This window comes from Typopeltis vanoorti, chromosome 11 (genome assembly GCF_054136105.1).
Source record: "Typopeltis vanoorti isolate ZY-2024b chromosome 11, IOZ_Tvanoo_1.0, whole genome shotgun sequence".
NCBI classification, from domain to species: Eukaryota; Metazoa; Arthropoda; class Arachnida; order Uropygi; family Thelyphonidae; genus Typopeltis; species Typopeltis vanoorti.
This window is the reverse complement of record NC_143559.1, coordinates 13,655,319-13,681,952: the sequence shown is the minus strand read 5'-3', so window position 1 is coordinate 13,681,952 and position 26,634 is coordinate 13,655,319. Positions and strand designations below refer to the sequence as shown.

The following is a 26,634-nucleotide window of genomic DNA, read 5'->3' as shown; positions in this document are numbered from 1 at the left end:
CTGCTCGGGACTAACCCAGACCCGAGACTCAAATTAAACAAAATGGTCAAGGGTACTGACAATTCTTTAGCTGCTTCTCGTACAACACGAGCTGGTATACCATCCAATCCCACAGATGTATTGACATTGAGGTTATGCAATAGACTACTCACCTCCACTTCATTAACCACAATTCCCGTATAATCTACTGGTTTACTCGTTTATGCAATGTCACCTGGATGATATACTTTTGCAAAGTGCTCACTCAGTAACTCAACTATTTCAACTGATTCAGTTACCTCCCTACCATCGGCATTCTTTAAAATCAATCTGCCATGTACATTTTTCCTTTTACTTGCTACATATCTAAAAAACTGTTTAGGATTCTCTTTAGCCTGCATGGCCAATGTTCTTTCGTAATCCTTTTTTTGCTTTTCTTACCACACTCGTCACCCTTCTGGCCTGCGCTTTATACCATTCATGTGCCTGCCGGTCACCTTCTCCTTAAATTCCCTCCATAGTTGTTTCTTTTTTTGCAACTCAAGCTTAATGGTGTTATTCATCCATTTAACCCCTACTTGATTTATTATTCAGACTCTAGGTATACAGTCAGCCATTGCTTCATGCAAGCACTTCTTAACTACCTCCCATGCACTATCAACTTCTAGTCCTTGCAGTTGTACATGCCATGGCACTGAACCAATCAAACTCCTAAGCTTGTCATACTTTCCGAACCGATAATTCCACATGTACCCTGTCTTAATTGAAAATTCTGCACCTTTAGCCACCTCCCAAGTTAAGACTCTATGATCACTCTCACCGATTGGTGGCAATGTGGTCATATTTGTTACAGCCAAATCCTCAGACGTAATTACTAGGTCAAGCACTTGCTGACCCCTAGTATTTTCCATTACATGCTGTCGCAGATAGTTATCCCTTAATAACCGCATAAAATCCAGTTCCTTCCTCCCGTGTATCCTCTCCTCACTCCAATCAATGCGACCATAGTTGAAATCTCCCATAATAATCACCCTCCTTCCACCCATTTCTTCTATTTGCTTGTGCATGCTGTCACCACCATCTTTTCCATCACCTGGTCTATAGCAGCACCCAATTGTATATTTAGTTCTGCTAGCCACAATCTCACACCAAATGGCCTCAAATGTGTTCTTTTCTCTATCCTGCAATTCAACTTCTATTCTCGTTGGCTGGAGCTCATCAGCTATCATCAACAATACTCCTCCCCCCATTTTATTCTCTCTGTCATTCCTGAACAAACTATACCAATCACATTCAATCCCACTAGTTATATCATCTACAGTCAGCCATGTTTCACTAACACCTATAACCTGTGGTCTGGAAGTGCCAACCATGGCCAAAAACTCTTCCTTCTTGTTCCTAATACTCCTAGTATTAGTGTACATGAATTTAAGACCCCCATTAGCCCCAACCCTACCTTGATACCTTATATTAACTATCCCACTCAGATTTGTTGTCCTTATTTGCTCTGGCATATTATATTCATTCTTACATTCAACTGCCTCCATAAGGACTGTATCTCTACCCCCCCCCCTAACAAATCTAGTTTCCCTGAATTTGCACATCCACTACATTCAGCAACACTTTCTCAAGTCTTCTTACACCGTAACCATTCAAATGCAAGCCATCCATCTTATATAGATCCTTTCGCCCATCAAACTCACTCCACACATCCACAAATTCCACACCACTCGTCATACATAACCCATTTGCAATTATAGCCCTCCTTTTAAACATTTCACTGTCATACCGCAGCAAAAGACTAATCATTCTAACTCTCTCACTCTTTTCTTTTGCTACCTCAAACAATTCATTCAGGTCTTCTATCATTTCCATTTTATCTCCTTTCAAGTCATTCGTACCTGCCACAACAATCATTTCTTTCACCCTTTCCTTTTGCTCTCTAATAGACGCAGTTACGTCCTTTATGGTCGCACCAGGTTGGTACGATTTTGTCAAATCCTCTACTAACACACCTCGTACTAACGAGTCTCCATACAGCACTCTATCCTTCATTTTGTTCATGTTCACATTCATATGTCTATTTTTCCTGTCATACCTTTTATTATTGGTTGGTTCATTCAGTCTACTTCTGTTCATGCACTCTAGCTGCTGTTTTGCTCTTTGTATCGCACTATTCAACAACGCGATCTCACTCATCTTTTTTGTTCTCTGAGAAACCATTTATACTATCATTCACACTTTCTACATTCACACTCTCACAATTTTCATGTACAACCTTGCCGTTTCTTGTCATATCCCTATTTCCTTCATTCTGAAATGATGGTTGGTGTAATCCTTACAAAGTACCTCAAAGAAGGTGAAATTGTTACAGCACCAGTTTATTCAACAGCTCTGAAGGAATTGAAGGAGGTACTGAAGGAAAAATGTTGCTGGAAACTATGCAGAGGTGTGTTGCTTTTGCAGGACTACACACCTGCTCACACGGCTCATGAAACCCAACAGACAATACACAACTTGGTCTTTCAGTTGTCTGCCTCACCCACCCTATTCAACCAGATTTGGCCCCATCTGACTATTTTCTATTACCAAATTTAAATAAAAACTTGAAAGGAACAAAATTTATCACAGATGATGAAATCATATCTGCAGCTGAGAACTGGTTCATGGAACAAGGGAAACACTTTTTTCTCAAAGGATTGCAAATGATGCAGCAGCATCATTTTTTGTTGTAAATGAGTGTATAACATTTCGTGGGGAATGTGTAGAATAATGTATAAGTTACATGGTTCTACCCCTATTCCTTCATGGTAATTATAACAACTTTTCAGCACACCCTCGTATCACTGACAGAGTATCACTCACACTGCACGGAGAGGAAGCAGAGGACACAACTAGAACTGCTCTGGAGACCAAATGTGGCATTCACCACTTCAGGCCTCCAATAAGCAGGGTGGTGATTCACCAAATGGTGAGGGTTCATGAAATTAAAAAGATAACCTTTTGCACTTATTATGGGCTGTAGTCTAAAGTGATTGAGAAGCTGGAGTTTTTAACTCAAGCCATTGAATATGTGCTGCATTTTTTTTAGCCCAGGCTGCTTTGTCACATATACTGAAAATCGAAGCTAGGATAAGGATTGTGAGTTTTGAGTGGAATAAAGCCACTCCTCCTAGCAAGAATCATTTTAGTCCTTAGATTAGTGCAAGTTCTTGAGAAGGAGAATGCCAGCAATATTTATATCATGGAAAAGTGACACAAATCCTGAAGGTCATCCCATTTGTTATCACTATAGTGCAATAGGACAAGAGGCCAAGATTAGCTGGGAGAACTATCTATTTAAAAAAAAAAAAAAAAAAACCTGAAAATTGTCAGATTTGCCAAGAGAACTAATGTTAACAGTGTATTTAGAGGGAGAGCTTGTTAAGTAAATGTCCAGTGTTGTGAAATTGACAAGTATTATGCAGTATTTGGTGGTATTTAGATGAATGATTTGCATCAGATTGTTACTAACAGCACACAATTCTGCTGCTCTTCCAGCTTGGTCTACATGAAGAAGGGGAAACCAGTTTGATTTATAAATGTTGAAATATCCAAGAAAGATTCTCGTTCAAGTATTAGACCATATGTGATCAACTTCTAGAGATAAATAATCAATAAGGTCAGTCCTCAGAGAAGAACAGTAAATGAAGGGGAAAAAAAAGTAGCAGGAAAGTTATCTTGCCTATCCAGGAAAGTACAGGAGTGTAATGAAGTTTTCACATCTATGTGTGTAATGATAAAATAACTCCTTTATAATTACAATTCACTGAACTGAATGAACATGGAATGTATTGAATGTACAGTGCCTGTTTAAATTGAAATTAAAATTATTTAAAAAAGTTAAAAGCATGCTATTTATAAAAATTTATACTGTGAAAAAAAAACTGAATAGAAGATTATACAAATTAAGTGGATATTGAATCCAACATTGTTTCAAAGCCGAATATAGAAACTCTTAGAGTTTCATGCCGAATATATAGAAACTATAAAAGTTTCAGCAGATCCAAATGTAAGCCAACACCTGGTTCAGGCTAGGGCAACTCGTAGTAAAGGTGGGGTAAGTTCTGATAGAAGATATTGTTTTACAAATAAACTGTGGTATTCTGAGAACACACAAATTATAAATCTTGCATATTATTAATTAAAGATAATTATTTTGAAACTTTTTTTAATGGGTTTGTAACATGTTATTGTTTGAAATTCAGCCTAATTTCAGGGTTAACGTATTTTTTTTATTATTATTTAAGAATTATGTAAAAGAGAATAGAATATCATTAATATTTAAAATTAATCAACACCGTTATGTTCATATCTTGCTGTTCTGAATTTGTTGAAGGTGAAATGGTATGAGCCTAAAAAGCTTGAGTCTTGGAATATTTATGTGACACTGAAATCTTTCTGTGTTCTATTGTAGCTACTCTGGAAAAATGCCAACCACTGTATTTATAATCATTTAATTAAATGACATCCTGGCAGATGATGCTTTGCTAACAGTGCTGCTAAGAATATTACTCTGCTCTCTCACATAGCTTTTATTCTAGTGTTTGGAAACAATGTTTAAATTTAGATACTCTGGTGCTGTTTTGAAAAACATCCTTTCTTGTGCTGTTCTTGAACTTGAAAGCTTCTTTTAACCTTGAACTTCAATTTCACAACTGGATTTGTGTAACTTTTCCTATGTTGGAATGTAACACTGTTAGAACCATATTTTGAGTAGTTGCATGTTGTTCGTGTCAGAAATGAATGGTGTGTGTATACATATATATATATTACTTTTTTTTTATGTCTGCAATAAGTAACTGCATGAATAGTTTAAAAAAAAAAATTAGAAGAAAGAAAAAAAGATTGATAAGTAAGAGAGGGAATAAGATTTTCATGTAATTCCTTTTCCTCTTTAATTTGATTCACTGGAATATATGGTTCTATATACTTCTTACTTGTTGAGTTTGTAGAAACTAAAAATAGACATAGTATTGGCTTACAAAGTGCCTGGTTTTGCTTAAATGTAAGTATAATACAGTAAAACTAAACAGTTTTTATCTTTCTCATCATTTTATCATTAATCAGAGTTTATTATCATCATTAGAGTTTATGTTCCAGAGATAAATGACTTTTCTTTTAACTAAAGTTGAGATTCTTCTGAAATCATTTTCTGCTGTATACATACTGGGAGGGAATGGGCAGTGGATACACTAGGCATTAAGATGGTCATACACAATTACTTTCATTATTCCTTTACTGTCAGCAGTTTTCTTCCTAATTAATCTGTTATGTATCCAGTCTCAGATTTAATCAGTTCTTACTGTTGTTTTCAAGAGTACTCCTAGTGGCATCAATCCATCTACTCCCTTCCTAGATGCAACAAAAAATACCATTATTGCTTCAAACACTTTGATCATCTCTCATTTATTTGGCCTATATCCTTCACACCTAAAACACTTACTTCCTGTTGTCTCTTGCTTAGTTTACAATTAAAGTATCCAATTATACTTTTCTGGTGACATGTATTAATATATCTGATGGTATTGGGGAGATCCTCACAGAAATTGTCAATTTCTTCATCTGAATGACTGGATTAGTGCATATATTTGTATTACATTTAAATTTAAGGTGGTGCACCAAAACCCTTATTAAAAATTCTTAGTATTGTACAGACTGTCACTTCTGATATTGATGATTGTGCTCATACTCATTCAACAACTTTTCAAGAATGTTGAAAGTTTATTTTTCACTTGGTTAGAATATAATAAATTTAGTTTAATCCTTTATCCAAGTGTGAGCAAACAAAGTTTGCGCCTGAAAGTATCTTCAGGACTGAGCTAAGGTGGTACACACCAGGGCAACTCGTTGCAAAGGTGGAGCAAGCTACCAATACTCCTGTCTCAGTATCTCCTATAATGCAAAACACATCTCCTTGCAGATATGTCTAATGTTATGCATTAAGGGAAGGGCCACTACCCAGACTAGTTTCGACCTTTATTGAGGTCTCTTCAGTGGGAGCCAGGCCCAAGCTGAGATACCAGGCAGAAGCATTCGCAGGTCATCTCTACCTATAGAAGTTGCCAAATGGTGTGCCACCCATTTTTATTAAATTACTCTGGATTTAGAGAAAGATGTTGAAAGTTTATTTTTCACTTGGTTAGAATATAATAAATTTAGTTTAATCCTTTATCCAAGTGTGAGCAAACAAAGTTTGCGCCTGAAAGTATCTTCAGGACTGAGCTAAGGTGGTACACACCAGGGCAACTCGTTGCAATTGCACTCGTTTATAACTTTTCAAGAATGGTCTATTTCTTTTTGCCTTTTCTATAGGTACTTTCATTTTTAAAACATGGATGCTATTTTGCTTGTTTTAATAAAATTAGAAAGAATTCATAGTTGAATTTCAAACTAGCAGTTTGTTTTATAAAATTTTCTTTTATAAATGTCTTTTTATAAAGATCGATAATCATGTCTGTAGTTCATATTTCAAAGAACATGTCAAAAGGGTGGGGTGAGGAAACGTACATTCTAAAAAGATTCAACTACTGCACATCCTTTTCTCTGTTTAGAAAATTATCAAAAATGTTGCCATCGTTAAAAGATAAAAGAAACAGACATGGGAAACTTTAGAAATTAGGAAGAGTATATCCAGTATGTACATGCCTTGGTAAAAGACCATGGAATTAAATAGAACCAGGTAACCTTCTTCCACCATTGTTCATTCTGGTATGAACATCATCAAATTGCTGATAGGTATTTTCAGAGGGGGCACTGGATAATCTGATTGTGCTACATGAAAAGTTTACATTATTACTAACTGTCTATTGACAATTTTCCTCCAAATTAATCTGTCAAGATTATCAGATCTTATATTTCCATCTTCCTAAGTACTTCATACTGTATTAATCCACCTAGATCGTGGTCTTACTCTCAATCATTTTCCTGACACTGGCACTAAACATCTATTTTATTAACCTTCTCTGTCCTGTTCTCTTTAAGTGACTGTATCCTCTCACATTAGCTCTGCTCATGCATACTCTTGAATGCTAATGTTGTTAAGTTTCTAATGTCTTCATTTTTAATGATTCTACCATTGATTTATCAGTACATTCCCCTAATCTTTATCAGAACTCTAAATATCTCCAGTCTTGAATCTTTTTTTTTTTTTTTCAGCTTTCGGGTCCACAAGTTAAAATTAGTTTGAACATTGTCTTGTATGTCCGTGCGGTTAGCCTAGTGGCTTAGCGCTTCGCAACCATATGCCTGGGGAAGGAGTGGCCTAGGTTCGATTCCCGTCGGAGATGTGAGGAGCTGAAGGATCTTCCTCAGCCATAGCCAAGTTAGTCGGTCTTGGGCGCGGGCAGTAGGGTTTTTTCCGCCAGTTTATCTGGGGTTTTTCATCCCGCAAGCAGTCAAATCGGCCCCGTGAACACACAGGGATACAGCCAAGAATACCTTGAGGCATAGGAGTGACTATTCTATCCTCGTATTTCGGTTACGAAATCCAAGCATGCTTGGAAGGTTGTGGGCCTTAAGGGCCTGTTAAAGCCATCGGGATAGATTGTCTTGTATGTAGCTACTTCAGTGTTTCGACTAATTTCTTTCTTAAAGTTCTATCTATCCCAATGGCTTTAACAGGCCTTTAAGGCCCACAACCTTCCAAGCATGCTTGGATTTCGTAACCAAAATACGAGGATAGAATGGTCACTCCTATGCCTCAAGGTATTCTTGACTGTATCCATGTGTGTTCACGGGGCCGGTTTGCCTGCTTGCGGGATGAAAAACACCAGATAAACTGGTGGGAAAAAACCCTACTGCCCGCGCCCAAGACCGGCTAACTTGGCTATGGCTGAGGAAGATCCTTCAGCTCCTCACGTCTCCAACGGGAATCGAACCTAGGACACTCCTTCCCCAGGCATATGGTTGCATGTGGTTCTTAAAGTTATACATAAATTTATTCAGTTGACTTCATACCATACTTGATTAATTCTGTTGTCTATTTCCTATTTTACTTGTTCTATATGTTCTCCATTCAGGATGCAGTTGAAGTTTTCAATGTTCTTGTCTGTCTCATACCAAATTTATTAAAGCAGTTATTCAGGTTATTTAGGAAATCCTACACATTTATCCTGGATTTATTTAGGAGTATAATATTATCTGCATAAAAGTTTTGATATCAGATTTAATGTCACTATCCATAATTCTAGTAGCAAGGCTTATACGTTGGTCATACATAACTGGTAATTAGTTTACAGAATTAACAACGCATATAAAGTATATTAATTAAAGATAACTTTAATAAATAACTTCTATATTTCGGCAACGTCACGTTGCCATCTTCAGGAACATAAAGATATGGTATGTGCAAGCAAGCACTAACAAAAGCAAATGAGGAAGAAAGCAAAAAACTACTATTGCTCCTAAAGTCCTAATGGTGCCCTCTGGTGGGCTGATTTGGTTGACTTGGCAGTTGGGCTGAAGTTCTCAAAATGTAAGTCTCCCAAATTTGGGGTAGTTTCATGCACCCAAATTTGTTGAGGTTAGGAACGTTTTTTAGAGCTGCTGAAGATTCCTTGAATAATCTCTCATATTTAAACTTGCTGCAGTGTATTATTTTTGTTTTCTTCCAGCGAATTCTATGGTGGGTACCTAAGGCATGGTCTGCCAGCCCAGAGCGGCTGTACTGGTGAAACCGGATGTAGTCTTGGTGTTCTGAAATCCTGATATTTGTTGTTCTGCCTGTTTGGCCAAAGTAGGACAATTTGCAGCTGCAAGGGACCTGGTATACACCAGGTAAGTCTAGGGGAAGTGGTTGGTCTTTGGTAGAGCGGATAAGGGATGCCAACTTTTTATATGGTCTGTAACAGTAAGTAAGGTCATATTTTCTGAGGATATTAGTTATTTTCTCAGAGGTGCCTTGGATGTAGGGGATGGTGATAGATTTGGTGTAATCTTTATTGTGGAAGGGGGGGTTGTGGTTTACTGGTTTGAGTATTTTTTGGATTTTTTTTGGGGGTTATAGCCATTGCTAAGAAAGTGTTGTGGATGTGGTTTAGTTCAGTAGTTAGGGCCTTGTCATCTGAGCAGATTAATTGTGCCCTGTTATATAGTGTTTTTATAACCCCATATTGTTGTGAGGGGGGGGGGGGTTGCTGGTGAATGTATCTGCCAGTATGGGTGGGTTTTCTGTAAACAGAGAAAACCAAAAATCCATCAAGCTGGTGGGTGATTAAAGTGTCTAGGAAGGGGAGGGTGTTGTTTTCCTCTTTTTCTAAGGTGAACTGGACTCTGGGGTGTTGGTTGTTTAAGTGTGTTAGGAAGAAGTGGAGTGAGTCTGAGCCATGTGGCAAATAGCGAACACATCATCCGCGTAACGAAGCCAAATAGTGGGTTTTTGTGGGCGGAGTTTAAGGCTTTCTCTTCAAAGGTCTCCATAAAGAAATTGGCCAAGGGTGGGGAAAGTGGTGTCCCCTCTATCTGTTTGTAGAACTTTCCTTGCCAAACGAAATAGCCTGAGTTCATTGTGAACTGAAATAGGGTTGAGATATCGGGAGGAAATTTGGCTTGGATGAGCTCTAGGGTTTCTTTGAGTGGGACATTAGTGAATAGGGAGGAGATGTCAAAACTGACCATTATGTCAGTGTGTTGGAGTGAGAGGTTTTCTACACTGGCTTTAAAGTGGGCTGAGTTTTTTATATGTGATGGTGTGTTGCCAGTATAGTTGTGTGAGCGTTTTGGCTAAATGTTTGGCTAATTTATGTGGGGGAATCAATGCCATCCACTATGGGACGTAATGGCACATTTTGTTTATGTATTTTTGGGAGTCCATATAATCGGGGGGGGGGGGGGTAGAATTGTTAGTGACTTTCTTAAGGAGTCTGTGGAGAGTTCTAATCTGAGAGCTGGTAGGATTATATTCAATAGGGAGGTAAGTAGTTACGTCTTGTACTAAAGCATTAAGCTTACCTTTGTAGTCCTTTTGATTTAGCACCACAGTAGCGTTTCCCTTATCCGCTTTGGTGATTACTATTTTTTTGTTATTCTTCATTTCTTGTAGGGCTGCATATTCATCTTTGGATAGGTTGGTTTTTGGAGGTTTGGCTTTAGTGAGAACACTGACTACATCCAGTCTGACGTTGTTGGCGATATGGTTAGGCAGGTTGTGAATCCCATGTTCTATTTGAATCATGATATCTTCGGCAGGTATTCTTTTAGGAGCTAGGGCGAAATTGTGACCACATGCAAGTGCAGTGAGTGCCTCAGGCTTTAAAACTATGGACAAGAGGTTGACTACTGTGTTGAGTGGCGGCTGTGGTAAGGAAGTAGAATTCTTTGTCAGGTTTTCATATTTTTTCGAACTCTTTTCTTGCCGATGCGCATGAGACGTCATAAGGTATCGTCCAAAGATCATGGCTGAGTGTATTCGAAAGCTCTTCCTCTAGCGCCCGTACGGTTTTGTTTACGTCGGCAAGGAGAACGCATGTCACGGTAATTTGTTCTCTTAACAGGGCGAAACTAGTGCGATTATAAATGCGCAGAGCTTTCTGTGAAGTAAAACGGTGTTTCAATTTGACACAATTAGGGATTACTTTGTTATCCTGCTCTACCAAAGACCAACCACTTCCCCTAGACCTACCTGGTGTATACCAGGTCCCTTGCAGCTGCAAATTGTCCTACTTTGGCCAAACAGGCAGGACAACAAATATCAGGATTTCAGAACACAAAGACTACATCTGGTTTCACCAGTACAGCCGCTCTGGGCTGGCAGACCATGCCTTAGGTACCCACCATAGAATTCGCTGGAAGAAAACAAAAATAATACACTGCAGCAAGTTTAAATACGAGAGATTATTCAAGGAATCTTCAGCAGCTCTAAAAAACGTTCCTAACCTCAACAAATTTGGGTGCATGAAACTACCCCAAATTTGGGAGGGAGACTTACATTCTGAGAACTTCAGCCCAACTGCCAAGTCAACCAAATCAGCCCACCAGAGGGCACCATTAGGACTTTAGGAGCAATATTAGTTTCTTGCTTTCTTCCTCATTTGCTTTTGTTAGTGCCTGCTTGCACATACCATATCTTTATGTTCCTGAAGATGGCAACGTGACGTTGCCGAAATATAGAAGTTATTTATTAAAGTTATCTTTAATTAATATACTTTATATGCGTTGTTAATTCTGTAAACTAATTACCAACTATCCATAATGTGGTATATAGATCCCACCATGTGGGGCACCTGTTCTTGGTGGAGGGGACCTTCAAGTGATAGTACTGGCCCTTTTCATCTTTATTCTTTGTCTATGCTTTTAATAGACAGGATAATAACATATTATTATCCTGTGTTCCAGGTCACCATCACTGGGATCCGCTATCTTTCTGTAGTGTTTGCCCTGTGGTGTGTTCACGTGGATATCTGGAAAGGGGGGGGAACATCCTGGTAGTCTTGCACTTTGGCCTCTTCTTTGGCAAGACAGGAAATCCTGGATAGCCCAGCCAGGATTAATATTTTTAATATTTATTTAATTCCTTTTCTTAGAAGGGGGAAAAATTTTAACCTAGGTAAACATTGTGTAATTTCATTTGAAACAATTCATTTCTTCCTCCTCCAAAGAGGGGATAACAATAACATACTCACAGTTTGAGAATTTCTGCACCACCTGAATTTCTCATCACTCCTGTAAATACTTGGTTTCCATGTTACATGATATATATCCATAATGATTTGGATCCATAAATCAATTAAAGCAAAAATAACTCATTATAACATACTGGAATGAAGTACAATCAAAATTAAATAAAACTAATTTAAGAGTTGTTGGAGTGTATGCTCCCAAAGAAGAAAAAGAAGAAAGTGATGGCTTCTAGAAAGAGTTAAAAGGAATATCTGAAAAATTAAATAAGAAACAATATAATTATAGCTGGAGATCTTAATGCCAGAATAGGAATGAAAAAAATTAATACTAATATAAAAAAATTGTGGGAACTAACAGTAAACAAAAATAGGAAACGACTCATTGATTATATAATAATTTAAAAATAATGAATACATTCTACAAACATAAAAATATACATGTGCGCAAGAGAACAAAAATCGATAATAGATTATAGCACTGTAAGTATAAGAAATAAGTATATTTCTTATACAGGCAGTCGCCGGGTTACAAGCAAGACATGTTCCTGAGAACATCTTTAAGTCGAATTTGTATGTGTCTCGGATCCCTGATGAACCGCACATATGCAGTAATAATAATAATAATATCCTGTATTGTGATAATAAGTTACAGAAACTATTGTGCTCTTTCTTTTAATCCACACAAACAGAATATAAAAAACAAACTCATGCAAAATGTTTAGATAGGAGAAATTTCAAAAAAGAATATTAAAGGTTGCATCAATGTCTATCTTACTGGAAGGGACATATTTCAGGCAAGAAAGTGGGTTAACATTAATCAGAAGCTGGAAATGGTTCTGGAGAATCAGGATATGATTCTGTTTCTGGAGAGGAGGACAGCTTACCACTGAAGTGGTTTCTTTTAAAAAGATTTCTAGGGTGTTTGCACAGCTTTTTTCTTTTTTTTTTTTTTCATCATAAATGGCCTCGTAGCAGCTGATGTTCTCACTAACTGCACGGTAAACCTTTTGCAAACCACTGAATGTTAGGATCTTGCTCCTCAAACTTAGCAGATCTTGCTTCAATGAGACGAAAGGCTTCAGCTAGTTTTTTTGTCATAAACTTTCTTGGCTCTGGATCTTCTGATTCTTCGTGTTTTTGTGTTTCTATCAGCTGCTTCTCTATCTCCATAAGGTTTTTTCTAGGTTAATTCTTGTGAATAGGACTCTAGTAAGTCAATGACATCATTTTCATTGATGGTCAATTGCAGTGCATTATCACTATCCACCACAGCTTTTCTGGCTTCAGCGATGTCTTCTGTGACGCCGCGAAAATCATCACAGAATTGAGGGCACAGTATGATTCACACCCCTTTAATTGTTGATTGCTTCACTTCCTCCCAAGAATCAGCAATGTTTTTGATGACATCAAGGATGTTATAATTCTTCCAGAACTCTCAAGGTTATCATATCTTCTTCTGTAGCCCTGAATACTCGTGGGAATGTACGCCGTAAGTAATAAGCCTTAAATGCTGAAATGACTCCCTGTTCCATTGGCTGTAGTAATGATGTAGTGCTAGGTGGTAGACATATGAACCTTTACATTATGGTGAAGGTTATCTGGAGATGTTGGATGTCCAGAAGCATTGTTTAGCACAAGCAGAATTTTAAAGGGAATTTTCTTTTCTGAACATTCTGAACAACGAGACGTTCCACAGCAGGAATAAAACAGCTCAAGAACCAATCTTGAAACATGGTAAGTGTGACCCAACCCCTTAAATTTGACTATCAAATAACTGGAAGAACTGCTTTAATAATGCGGTGAATGCAGGTTTGTTTACATGCACGAAAGAAACTAGTTCCAGGATTATTAATTTAATTATCCGTATGGAAAGCCTCGCCTGTTTCATAAGTCAGGTTGTGTCTAACCCGGGGACCCCCCTGTACTTATATTAAACAATGTAAGTATAAGAAATTTATATCAACAGAGGATTAATAACTATTTAGAAAAAATACAAGAAAAATGAAGGCATCGAGAAAGAGTGGAATAATATAAAAGAAATTATTACATCAGCAGCATATGAAAATCTAGGGACACACAAAACATATCATAAAAATAAAAAATTACAATGACAATGAAATAAAAATAGTAATTGAAAATAAAAAGTTGGCCTTTAAAAGACGGTTAACTAGAAAAAAACGAGATGAAATTGAATATAAAAAAAGACAAACAATAGCTAAATGAGAAACCAGAAAGAGACAGAGAAAGCTGGGGAAAATTTGTAACATATCTAGAAAACGATGATATTTACAAAAAAAATAAAACCCAATGTATATAAAGTACTAAAGCACATGAATGCAGATATAAAAGAAACTGCAAATAAAATTGTGAAATAGATTTAAAAGAATTCTTAGATTACTTTACTCATCTTTGGACAGATAATACTAATATAAAAAAAAAATTACACCCAGAACTTACAAAATGCTTTAAATGGTATAATGACAATGAAAGAATTAAAGGACAATCCATGTGTATCATGTCCAATATCCAGATGGCCTGAAGGTTACAGATGCAGAAGAGGTTGTTCAGCTAATGAGTGCCCATTTTGTTAAAACCTACCAACCTGGTGTGTGCAACGTTGAGCTCACTGCTACCTCTTCACTGGATGAAGAAACGCAGATGTACGAGGACAAGATATTAGAGCTGTTGCACAAATTAAATAAGAATTCAGCAACAGGGACTGATGGGCTATCATCACGTATGCTGAAAGAGTGTTTTGCTGAACTTGATATTCCTTTGACCAGGCTGTTTAATATAAGTCTAAGAACAGGGAAGATTCTGCAGGAATGGAAAGAATGTATGGTAATTCCATTGCGCAATGATGGTGCAAAGACAGATGTATCCAAGTATCGACCAATTAGTATCTCAGGAGTTGGTAGTGAAGATTTTGGAAGATGGTTAGGGCTTACATTCAGAAATGGACTAGCAGTGAATCTCTACTTTGCAATGAACAGCATGGGTTTACTAAGGGGAAGGTCATGTTGTAGCAACTTGCTCACATTCTATAACAATGTTACCATTGAGCTAGACAAGGGGAATGGATATACTATGATACTTTTGGATTTTGCTAAGGCTTTTGACAGAATACAGCATGGTAGACTTATAAATTGGAGAATATGGGTTTGAGTTATAGAATATTAGCATGGATAAGAGGATGGCTGACTGACATATCAAAAAGTGGTATATGGCCTGCAAGATTTAAGAATTAATTTACTTGGAAATATAAACCAAAGGGACACCGATCAAGAGAAAGACCCAGGAGGAGATGGGCAGAAGACTTTTTAAACCCTTTAAAACATTACAGGCAAATAATTGCCTAATACGGTGTACCACAAGGATCAGTGCTTGGTCCACTGTTATTCGATCTATACATTAATGATATTGGGAAGGATTTGACAAACGACATAGTTATTTGCTGATGATGCAAAGATAGGTAGGGTAATCTGGAATGCTGCTGATATGCAGTACTTGCAGAATGATTTAATAGGCTGGAATTGTGGGCATGGGAAATATGGATGTCAGTAAATGTAAAGTCATTCACTTCGGCATGATTATATATCCAATGTTGTATTAAGTTGATGTGATTGTCTGTGGAAATACCAGTGGTGGTGTTCGGCTGTAGATGGCATTGGTGTAGTTGCGGTCAGTTGGTGAATTGTGAGTGGTGGAAGTAGAGTTGTACAGTGGATGCCCTCTCTCGATGAGTCTTTGGACTCCCTGGAGGTGACAAATAATAATAATAATAATATTGGTGGGATTATGCTAGAAGAAACTGATGAGGCTAGGAATCTTGGAGTGTTAGTAAATAGTAAGTTGAAGTTCAGGGGCCATGTGGAAAAGATTGCAAATACAACTCAAAAGATAATTGCAATGCTGAAACAAACATTCACATGTAAAGATAAGGATGTCACTTTGCCTCTTTACAAGGCCTTGATAAGACCTCTCACTTGGACTATTGTGTGCATGTCTGGTCTGGTTTCTGTTGCGATTCTGATAGATTATGGAGAGAGTACAAAGGAGAGTGTTAAAAATGATATCAGGATTGTAGAATACTGATTATGAAGACATTAAGAATTTATAGACTGCAGACACTAGCAAACAGGAGAAAGAGTGGTGATATTATTGAGTTTACAAACTTCTTAAAGGTTCATACAGGATTTCAATTTATGAAGGGTGGGGAAAAGATGAGAGGACATCCTTGGAAGCCGAGAATGAAGGCCGCTAAGAAGGGAGTGAGGATTAAATTTTTCTCTCTGAGGGTACTGTGTAATTGGAATAGATTGCCACTGGATGTTGTGAGTGCAAGCAGTGTAAATCAATTCAAGAATAAACGTATAGTATGTGGCCTTCCTTGATGAGTCTCTGACTCCATTTAGGTTTCTCTTAATAATAATAATATATATCCAATATATCATGTTTTATATGAATGGATAAGTGCATTCATTACTATAAATTCATAAATAGCAGTCAGCTAAAATCTTTTGAATGCATGAGTCCTACAGTGTTCAGATGATTTTTCATATTCATTGCATGGCCTGAGTAAATTCACTTTGTTGGAAAGCAAGGTTTAATACACCATCTGGAACACCAAAATAATTTGGCTCACCTTTGTAATCCTCACAGTGTCAATTTATTAACCAATGGCAATGGTTTTTATATGAACAAAAACTAATAAGAATGGACTTCAGAAGAATTACTTTTTGCAGTTTTCTGGTAGATGCTTGTTGAATCCAGTGTCCAACTTGCTTTCTATTTATGCGCTTCTCCTTACTTGCACATATGGTATAACGTGTTTTTTTTTTTTTTTTTTTTTTTTTTTTTTTTATTGTTGTCTCTTTGCTACTTTATATATATAGTTTATTAACATCAAATACTTCCTGCATGATACGAATATTATTTATGCCTATAAAATCTATTTGCATTGTTTGATGCAAAAATCATTCTTATAATCTTAAGAATTGCATAATATACTCATGATTCTGTCCCTTCTCTCCCTTTCTTTAACAAAGGGCAACTTTGGGGATGTGTATAAAGCCATTCTTCATCCAAAAAAGATAGATGTAGCTGTTAAGACTTGTCGGATTACTCTTCCTGATGATCAGAAGAAGAAATTTCTTCAAGAAGGAAGGATTCTCAAACAATATGACCATCCAAACATTGTCAAATTTATTGGTATTTGTGTTCAGAAGCAACCAATAATGATAGTTATGGAACTTGTGCCAGGTAAGTTCATTTTTGAAAAACAAAAGGGGGGAGGGGGTTTTAAATACTACTTTCAAGGAGAATCTGTGCGATATTAATTATTAAATACTTGATTAATAGAAACAGTGATTAGCTTGATAGTTTTTATTAAATTATGCTAATTTTCACACTTAGTAACATCTATAATGAGTGGGGAGGTCAGCTCTAGAAGATAGTGAATCAAGGTAACTTCCTAGTCCTTTTATTGTAAGGACTCTTTGTATAGATATCACATGGTGGAAGGGGGGGGGTTAATAATTGTTATACTCAATTCAAGAACTTAATTCCCCTTTCCTTTTCTTTACTTATAATGGAACTTCCTAATGCAAGCCATGGTCACAAATCATTTCTTAATCTGTAATGCAAAGGATCTAACTAGGATGCCATTCCTGTCTGCATATAGAACTTAAATATATGAATGACATCTTATAATTGTTACATTTTGCTAAGAGATATGTGAAGGAACCACTTGTGCTTATTACATTGTCAGTCTCCCTGTTTTTTCTCATACTCACAATAGTGTACATGTATACGCCGGAAATACGGGGTTCTGAATCCTTCCTTAAGAAAGGATTGGTGTATACCTTTCAGTGAAAATGACCACTTACGAGGGTGGTCTGAAAAGTTCTCAGCCTCGACCATAGATTGCAACGCTATCAGCATGATTTTTTTTTTCTAAGTTGGTATATCTGTCATAAGCATGCATGTGAAATTGCAAGTCATTCTATCAAGTAGTTTGTTTTATACAGCTGTCTGAAGCAAAAGTGTTGAATGTATCCCTTGAAATGGATAAAATTGAGTATCATGCAGTTATAAAATTCTTTGTAAAAGAAGATTTAATGCCAAAAGAAATTCATTCGAAGTTCATAAAAGCTTATGGGCACTCTTCTCCTTCATTTTTGACAATTAAGAAATAGGTTGCCGAGTTTAAATGTGTCCGTACCAGCCTTGAAGATGATCCACGTGAAGGACGTTCAAAAAGTGTAATACCAGAAATCATTGATCAAGTGCACAATATGGTACCGGCAAATCAAAGTGCATGAAATTGCTGAGACTTATAGGCATTTCAAAAGAAAGTGTAGGATATATTTTCCACGAAGAATTGCAAATGAAAAAACTTTGCACAAAATGGGTGCCTCGCTTGCTCACAGCAGATCAAAAATGCACTCGCATGAAAATCTCTGAACAGTGATTGGAGCGTTTTAACAAGAATAAAACTAATTTTCTGCATCGATTTATTACTATGGATGAGACTTGGATTCACCATTACACACCAGAATCCAAACAGCAGTCAAGATTCTGCCAGGGCAGCGTCAGTGAATAAGCTACTTCTAAACTTGTGCTCCCCATTTTATCATTATGTGAGTATTTTTTCATTGAACCTGATCATCAAATGGAAACTTCAGAGCAGGTACTGAGGAGTGGAATACTTCTGCACAACCTGTATTTATAGTGCATTAAATCAGCTATCTTTCCACTTCTAAATCAACCACGTGTACACACCCACTATGCCTACCGTACGCAGCTGAGATACCGGCAACAAAAGCCAACGGCAAATGAGCATCCTGTGTCTCGCCAGCACAGTGCCGTTGATCGCTGCCAACAAATCTTTTACCCCAGCTGTAAAACTGGTGTCACAGATAAAAAAAAAAAAACGGGTATATTCTGCGAGTTCTGTTGCCACTGGCTGCACTCTTCCTGCACCAAAATAGATGAATCTGCACAAAAGCTACTTACCAAGCTTACCCAGCTGTTCTTCTGTTCACTGTGCCTCCCTTTGGTAAAACAACTTCTGAACATAGGTAATGTTCAGAAGTTGTTAGTGTCGAAAACCTCGAATAGCACATGAATGCTTTGAACGAAACTTTCATGTTTAAAATATGTGCAGTGGAAGCTAAGCTCGAACAAATTGATGACCAGCACAATGCAAGCTTACCATTGCCCACAAATGAACTCCGTGGTCTAATTGCATCAATGGTAGATGACTTGGAGGCCAAAAATAAAAAAAATTCAATGCCATTATTTTGAATTTTCTGAAGAAAAATGGAAAATCATTAAAAGAGGACATCAACAAATTAGCTGAAGAATGCAACATCAATTTTAAGAATATTTTCAGGTGGCATCGTTTCAGCCCTATAAATAAAAGAAAGAGTGGAACGAACGTTCCATGCCTAGTAAAAGTGACTTGCGACACACCAACAAGCACATCAAAACTAATAACAGCGATCATCAACAAGTTCAAAGATGCTTGTCCCCATATGTGCTCAACCAGATTTATCATTTGCACAAAGGGAACAAAGACGCTAGCTTCGAAGACAACTCAAAGAAAAACATCAAAATGGTGACAACAGTTGGATTATCTATTACAGTCAAGTTAAATTGGTACAAAAAACCAAGTGATGCCATTAGCAGTCGACCAGTGCAGACACTGCATAGGAAATGTACAACACCCTTGCAGTCAAACATATGACTCATAAAACCATACATATCCACTTCACCAATGTCTGTGGCCTAAACTCCAACCTTAATAGTGTCCACTGCCACCTTCAGTCTACCAAACCCCACCTACTCTTTCTGGCAGAAACTCAAATCTCATCCCCCCCCCCAGCACTATTTATCTCAACCTTCCGAACTACTCACTCTTTAACAACTTTCGTCTTAAGAGTGGCATCTGCACATACATCCACTCTGACATACCTTGCAAGAGAGCACCCAACCTAGAATCACCAACTTTGACCTTCTGTGGTTGAAAATATCTCTTCCCCACTGAAATTCATTTGCTGTCTCTATCGCTCCCTCAACACAACCAACCGTTCTGAGCTCTTTAACTTCCTCTCCTTAAGAATTGATTTTCTCCAATCCCACTTTTCCAACAGCGAAATTATCCTCCTAGAAGATTTTAATGTCCACAGTAACACTAGCTGGCTTTCCTCCTCCAGCTGTACAGATATTGCAGGCAGAGATTCTGGTTGGCATCTGAACATCTTGTTCAGATGCCACCCAGAATACCAGATAATCCAAACCCACTAGATCTCTTCCTCAGCAGTGACCCCTCCAAATACACAATGAAAATAGTGATTTCCCTGGGTAATTCTGACCACAATCTAGTGCTCATCTCTTCCCCCATGCAACAATGCTTACACAGACACTCCCATACAAGAGTAGTTTGGCATTATAACAGTGCCAAGTTCGACAGCCTCCGCAACTTCTATGCCACATTCCCATAGTTGGACTACTGCTTCCAGCCTTCCAAGCCAAGCATATGTACCAAACTTATTATCAAAGTAATCCTCACCGGCATGGAAACACACATTCCACACAATACTCTGAACTGCCATTCCCTTACTAAACCCTGGTTCTCCAAAAGATGCCAAGTCTGTACAGGTGAAACATTAGACATACTATAATTGGCTGAAATCAAGAACCTCATCCTCCTTTAGCGCTTATACCGAAGCCAGAAATAAATGCAAAAAAAATCAATGCTTCCAAAACAGAGTTATAAAGAACAAAAAGCAGAAAACTAGTAGCCTGTCCAAATGGCAGCTGAGCCTTTTGGTCTCTCGCCAAAGCAATTGGCCATAACTTCTGCCCAACACTATTCCCACCCTTGTCATACTCAGATGGCTCTATTGCATCATCACCCACAGAAAAAGCCAATCTTCAGGCTTTACACTTTGCTTCCAATGCATGCATAACTGATGATGGTAAATGTCCCCCAACTATTCCAGACACCCAACATACAATACCCCCTATATCCTTCTGCCAGGATGAGATCAGAAAAATACTGACCAAATTAGACACAAAAAGTCTCCTGGCCCTGATGGCATTCCCCCAATTGTCCTGAAAGTTTGTGCACCAGAACTGACTCCTATCCTATGTCACCTATATATACTCTCTTACTCCACTGGAATCTATCCCACAAACTGGAAATTGGTCTATGTTCAGCCCATTCCCAAGAAGGGACAAGTCACTGCCATCTAACTACCACCCTATCTCACTTACCTCAGTCCTGTCAAAAGTAATGGAAAAATCATCAATTCCAAACTCCATCACTACCTTGAAGACACCCACCTAATAAATAACCGCCAGTATGGATTCTCTCGCTGCTGACCAACAGGAGATCTGCTCACATATGTCACCCATCTCTGGACAAATGCCATGGAGAAGTTTGGTGAATCTCAAGTGGTGCACTTGATATCTCCAAAGCCTTTGACCTGATCTGGCACAAAGGCTTACTAAGCAAACTTCCATCATTCGGGCTGACTCAGGACTTCTGTAGTTGGATTGCTGGCTTTCTGTCTGGATGCATACTGTGTGTGTTGGTGGATGGCTCCCTATCTTCTCACCATCGAATTAATGCTGGGGGTTCCACAAGGTTCTGTCCTCTCCCCAACTCTCTTCCTGCTATATATCAACGACCCATTTCAATTGACCTCCAACCGAATACACAGTTTTGCAGATGACAGCACACTGTATATGATGGTGGATGGCTCTCTATTCTCTCATCATTCAATTAATGCTGGGTTCCACAAGGTTCTGTCCTCTCACCAACCCTCTTCCTGCTATATATCAATGACCTACTTCAATTGACCTCCAATTCAATACACAGTTTTACAGATGACAGCACACTACACTCCTCGCTTGCATTTGATAAACCTTACCCTACAGAACATCAACCACCACCAACACCACCCTCAGTTTCGATTTCCAAGCCTTCCTACAATGGGGTTCGGATAACCTCATCAATTTCAATGCTAATAAAACCCAGTTCTGTCCTATTTCACATTAAAAAAAAAAATTTTTTTCCCAGTATCCTTTTTTATAATACCCAAATTTCCGGACAGTTTGAGATCTCTCTTCTTGAAATTACCTTCACATCAAACCTCTCCTGGCATAAACACATCACAACTATTGCATCCTCAGCTTCTAAAAAACTAGAATTTCTTTTTCGATCAAGACGTTACTTCACCCCTGAACAGCTGTTAACATTATACAAATCACAAATCCGCCCATCTGTTGAATTCTGCTCCCACATATGGGGTAGGGCCCCTAAAAGTTCTCTCAGAATGCTTGACTGAATACAGAGGAGAGCAATTAGACTTACTAATGATCCATCCCTTATCAACCCCTCTTCCTACTTTACTTTTGGTTTTTGCAGTATTCGACAGATATTTCCATGGGAAATACTTATCTGAAATAACACCAATAATTACTCCACTCAGTACTAAGCTCGTTGGAACACGTGCAGCTGCTGCTCAACATCCCTGCAATTGCTGCACTGTTCAACAGTCTTCCCCCCCCCCCCCCCCCCCCCACTAATGTACTGTAGGTTGATCAACCAACCTTCTGTGTGTGGACAAAAGCCAGTTGTTCGGTTCTGTCAGCAGGAAAGGTCATGGCATTGATGTTTTGGGATGCTAAAGGCATTTTGTTTATTAATTATCTTCGAAAGGGTAAAACAATAACCAGAGAATATTACTCCGATCTTTTAGCCAGACTAGACGAAAAAATTCGTGAGAAAAGATCCAGTTTGCAGAAGAGAAAAAAAAATCATCTTTCATCAAGACAATGCACTTGGCCACAAAGGTGTTTTGGCAATGGGAAAATTAAAGGATCTGCACTATGAATTGTTGGAACATCCATCCTATTCCCCAGATTTGAATCCCTCTGACTTCTGTCTCTTCCCAAAACTAAAACTCTTCCTCGCTGGTCAGCGTTTTTCTTTGATATGAGGAAGTGTTTGTCTTGCCGAGGGGTATTTTGCAGATCTTACTGAGAACCACTACAGGGACAGGATAAGTGGCGCTGGAGCATCACTGGAATAAATGTATTAGTCTTAAGGGAGATTATGTCGGAAAATAAAAATAATTTTTAAATTATAAATTCATTTTTTCATTGTTAGGCCGAGAACTTTTCAGACCACCCTCATATCATATTCTTTTGTCATATTTTAACATTGTATTGAATTATTGTTGTTGCTCGTTATCATAGTAAAGTTATAAGGATATTCCAAAAGTATTGCCTCATTTAAAAAAGATATCCCAGTGAAATAAAAAAAAACGCACGTTAGAATTTTCTGTTTTCTTTTCGTACAGTATTTCTCAGTATAATAACTTTTTTAATGTTTTCTCCACTGTGTAAATAGTTTTGGAACCATTTCCTCATCTCTTCTTTGACCTGTTTGCCATTTTGCAACAGATGTGCTGTTCCTAAGAATGAACATAATTACAGTAATCTACTGTTTATCCAAAGTCACGGAGAAAGCGATTTTTTTGTTCAGGGATTTGAAGGATCATTAGCTTGAAGATATGTTTCATGCACTACTATTTGGGCCAATGAATGCTTTTTGTGTTATTGTTAATTTAAACTATAATTACTGAATCATTTTGGTTATATTTTCCTCATTATTTGGAAGTTGGGAGGAGGAGTAGTAAATAACATTTTCAGCATGATAGTTTTCCTACAAGCAAACAGAAGGCGGTGGCCAAAAGAATGATTTCTGAAGTAGGGAGAAAGAGTTATCACAACAAACTGTAAACAAAATTGGTAGTTTTACTTCTTATATTTAGTCTCTTTTTAATGGAAAGCCATTGTTTTTGTGAATTGTCTTTAACTTATTTGCCTTCAATCAGATGAAGAATTCTAACTCCCATCGCATCCAAATAAAATAAAAAAAATTTAAAAAACTAATTTCTTTTGTACTATCCTAGAAAAAAAATACAACAAGCGGATAATGATGTCCAGTCTACTATGAAAATTCACTAAACTTATTGGTTAGCTTCTAAGAGTTAGAGGAGAAAATAAAAAAAGAGTGCCAATATTTTTAAAGGTCACTAAAATGATAAATTAGGTTAATGAATTGCAGGAATATCCATAAGTTGTTACTTACATTAGAGCAATCTGACTTCTTGTTCACTTTATTCTTGAGGTATTTTCTTTTTCATTGAAGTGCTAGTTTAACAATAATAATGTTATTATATGTAGTGCACAGTTTAAATGTGTATATATGTTTAAGCTCATAACTACAGACAAAAGTTACTAGGCCAACAGATCTATATTTATCCTTCCTTACTAAATTATTTCATTAAATAGTGTTATATCACACATAATATCATGAAAACTTTGGGTGTTAATACAGAAATAATGTTCCATAATTATAAAAGACCAATTATGAAATATATTAAATATATTATATAGATATATCAATATGCAGAAGTAGAAATGCTATGGTTTGCACCAGTGCCGAAGGATGCCTGTGATAATATTTAATGCAGTTGTCACACTGAAAGAAGGCACATAGCTATGAATTTGCCATGAACACCAATAACCAAGCTTTGCTACTATCGATATGTACTTCATTTCTAAAATATCTTAATATGGATAATCTCTTCATCTCACAAGAATAAAAAAAAAAATTACACTAGTCAAAAACACTAACACTAAATTAATCTTAGATGTTGAAAGTTTTTTCACTTGGTTATAATATAAATTAAAGATGCCAAGAAATTATATTCTTGGTTTCATCCTTTATACAAGTGTAAACAAACAAAGTTTGCGCATGAAGTAACTTCACGAATGGACTACTTGTATATAGAGGCTAATGACATCAAATCATTTGCCTTAGTATCCCATAATGCAACACACATCCAGACCAGTTTTGACCTTTACTGAGGTCTCATCAGTGGGAGCCAGACCCATTGATACTAAAGTCGAAATAATGCAGAAGCCAACATCTACCTCTAATCCAGAGTATTTTAGTAAGAAGGTGTGACACCTTTTGACTACTTGTATGTGGAAATATGACAAGGTTTGTGCATGAAGTTACTTCATGTGCAAACTTTGTTTGCTTACACTTGGATAAAGGATGAAACCAAGAATATAATTTTTGTATAGTAATCACTGTAAGAAAATACAAGTGTAATTTCTTCTGTGTAGCTAAAATAACTTCAAATTGCTCCAGAATGGTGGCACTTGAATGAATCCATATGATCTATTATACTTGGAGTGAGGGGGGGGGGAAGACAAATTTTGAATTGTGGTGCTTTTTTAAAAGAACAGTGATAAGCCAATTAATTGTATAAGAAATGTTTCCTTACTATTGTTCATTCTTACATTCAGCCTAGTAACTTCTGAAACACTGTGTTTCAGAGTTGAATTTAGTGCTAATAATTAAATTCAGTTTCCAGAAAATGTAAGATTTAGAGTTGTCAGGTAGTTGGGATATGGAGTATATGAATGCAAAGAATATGGTTGCAATAGTTGCTAAGAGGTATTTACTAAATGGAGATAGGAGAGATTTTTCAAATAGTAAAACTTGGATAAAGGATGAGAACTGTTTTTGAAATTAGAGAGTGATGTGTTGCAAGCAGAGTTGACCTTTTATGATAAATCTATGGACTAGATCTAAGGCAGTGGTTACCAACCTTTTTCCACTTGTGTACCTCTTTTAAACCCATTTCTATAAATTGTACCCCTTGTTTTTAAAATAGCTATTTTTAACCCTGCAGAGGTCATGGCTGATCTGACAGATACAAACAAATTGTTTAATATAAATATTCTTACACATATCCAGTGTATACCTTGGAGGTTATGAGTAGCTGGACCTGCATATATCATGAGTGATATTCCACGCTGTTTATGCAGTTAGTTTTGGTTTAACACGTGTTATGTAAAGGTGTGTAATATTTCATAGTAAATTGTATCAGAGAGATACCGTGACCTCTGATGTCACTATAGTATTGGTTTAGTTTTATTTATTTATTTACTGTTGAAAATGGCTGGAAAAATATATCGATTGGATAATCCATCAGATGTTGAAGAGATTCAGCAATTATTTTGTTACTCGAGTCTGATGATGAGAATGATAGAGTTGAATGTGAAAGTGATAGTTGAATGTAAATTGTATATAGAGATACCACACTCCGATATCAGTATAGTATTGGTTTAGTTGTTATTTTTTTCTTTTTGTCTTTGTCCAATAATTTCTAGATTGTAACTGAAAATAAATAAACCATCATGTATTATATTTGCAGTGTTCTTTTTTTTTTTTTTTTTTTTTTTAAGTTTTATCGCATTTTAGCACATACTGGTAATGAATGTATCTCTCAGATACATGCGACCTACGCTGCGCTTTTTTCGACTGCGACCTCTGCAGGGTTAAATATTGACACTTTTTATTAAGCACCCGCCTATATTAATATAAAATAGTGGAAATGAAGTAATGAGTTCGGAAAGGAAAATTACTACACTAAAAGTACAAACCACAGATTTAATTTTACAATATTCATAACACAGAAATAAGTATAGCTTCATGTTAAATATTGATAATGATGATCAAGTATTTAACAAACTTTTGATTTATTATTATTAATAATATTTATTGGTGTAATCTGAAATCATCATCATCCAATTCCTGACATGTACCCTCAAGGGGTGTACAGGATATGATAATACTACATGAAAAATTTACATCATTACTAACTTCCTATCTACAATTTTCCTCCAAATCAATCTGTTACCTCTCAAAGCTTCAACATTGTCAGATCTCATATTTCTATCTTCTAAGGCATTTTTTACCATATCAATCCACCTATATCTTGGTCTTCCTCTATGTCTTTTTCCTGCCAAACTGGCAGAGAACACTTGTTTTGCAATCTTTCTTCTCCCATTCTATTTAAGTGACCATACCACCTGAGATTAGCTCTGCTAACGCATTCCT

At 37.0% G+C, this 26,634-nt stretch overlaps 1 protein-coding gene across 1 annotated transcript in view; it reads left to right on the top strand.

Annotated features, from left to right (window-relative positions):
- The window catches only part of LOC150101312 (tyrosine-protein kinase Fer-like), a 272,304-nt gene that overhangs the window by 145,648 nt on the left and 100,022 nt on the right, over window positions 1-26,634 (top strand). The window contains exon 13 of the mRNA XM_090400764.1: window positions 16,685-16,898. Within this exon, the coding sequence (XP_090256890.1) occupies window positions 16,685-16,898 (214 nt within the window). The remainder of the gene's footprint in view (window positions 1-16,684; window positions 16,899-26,634) is intronic.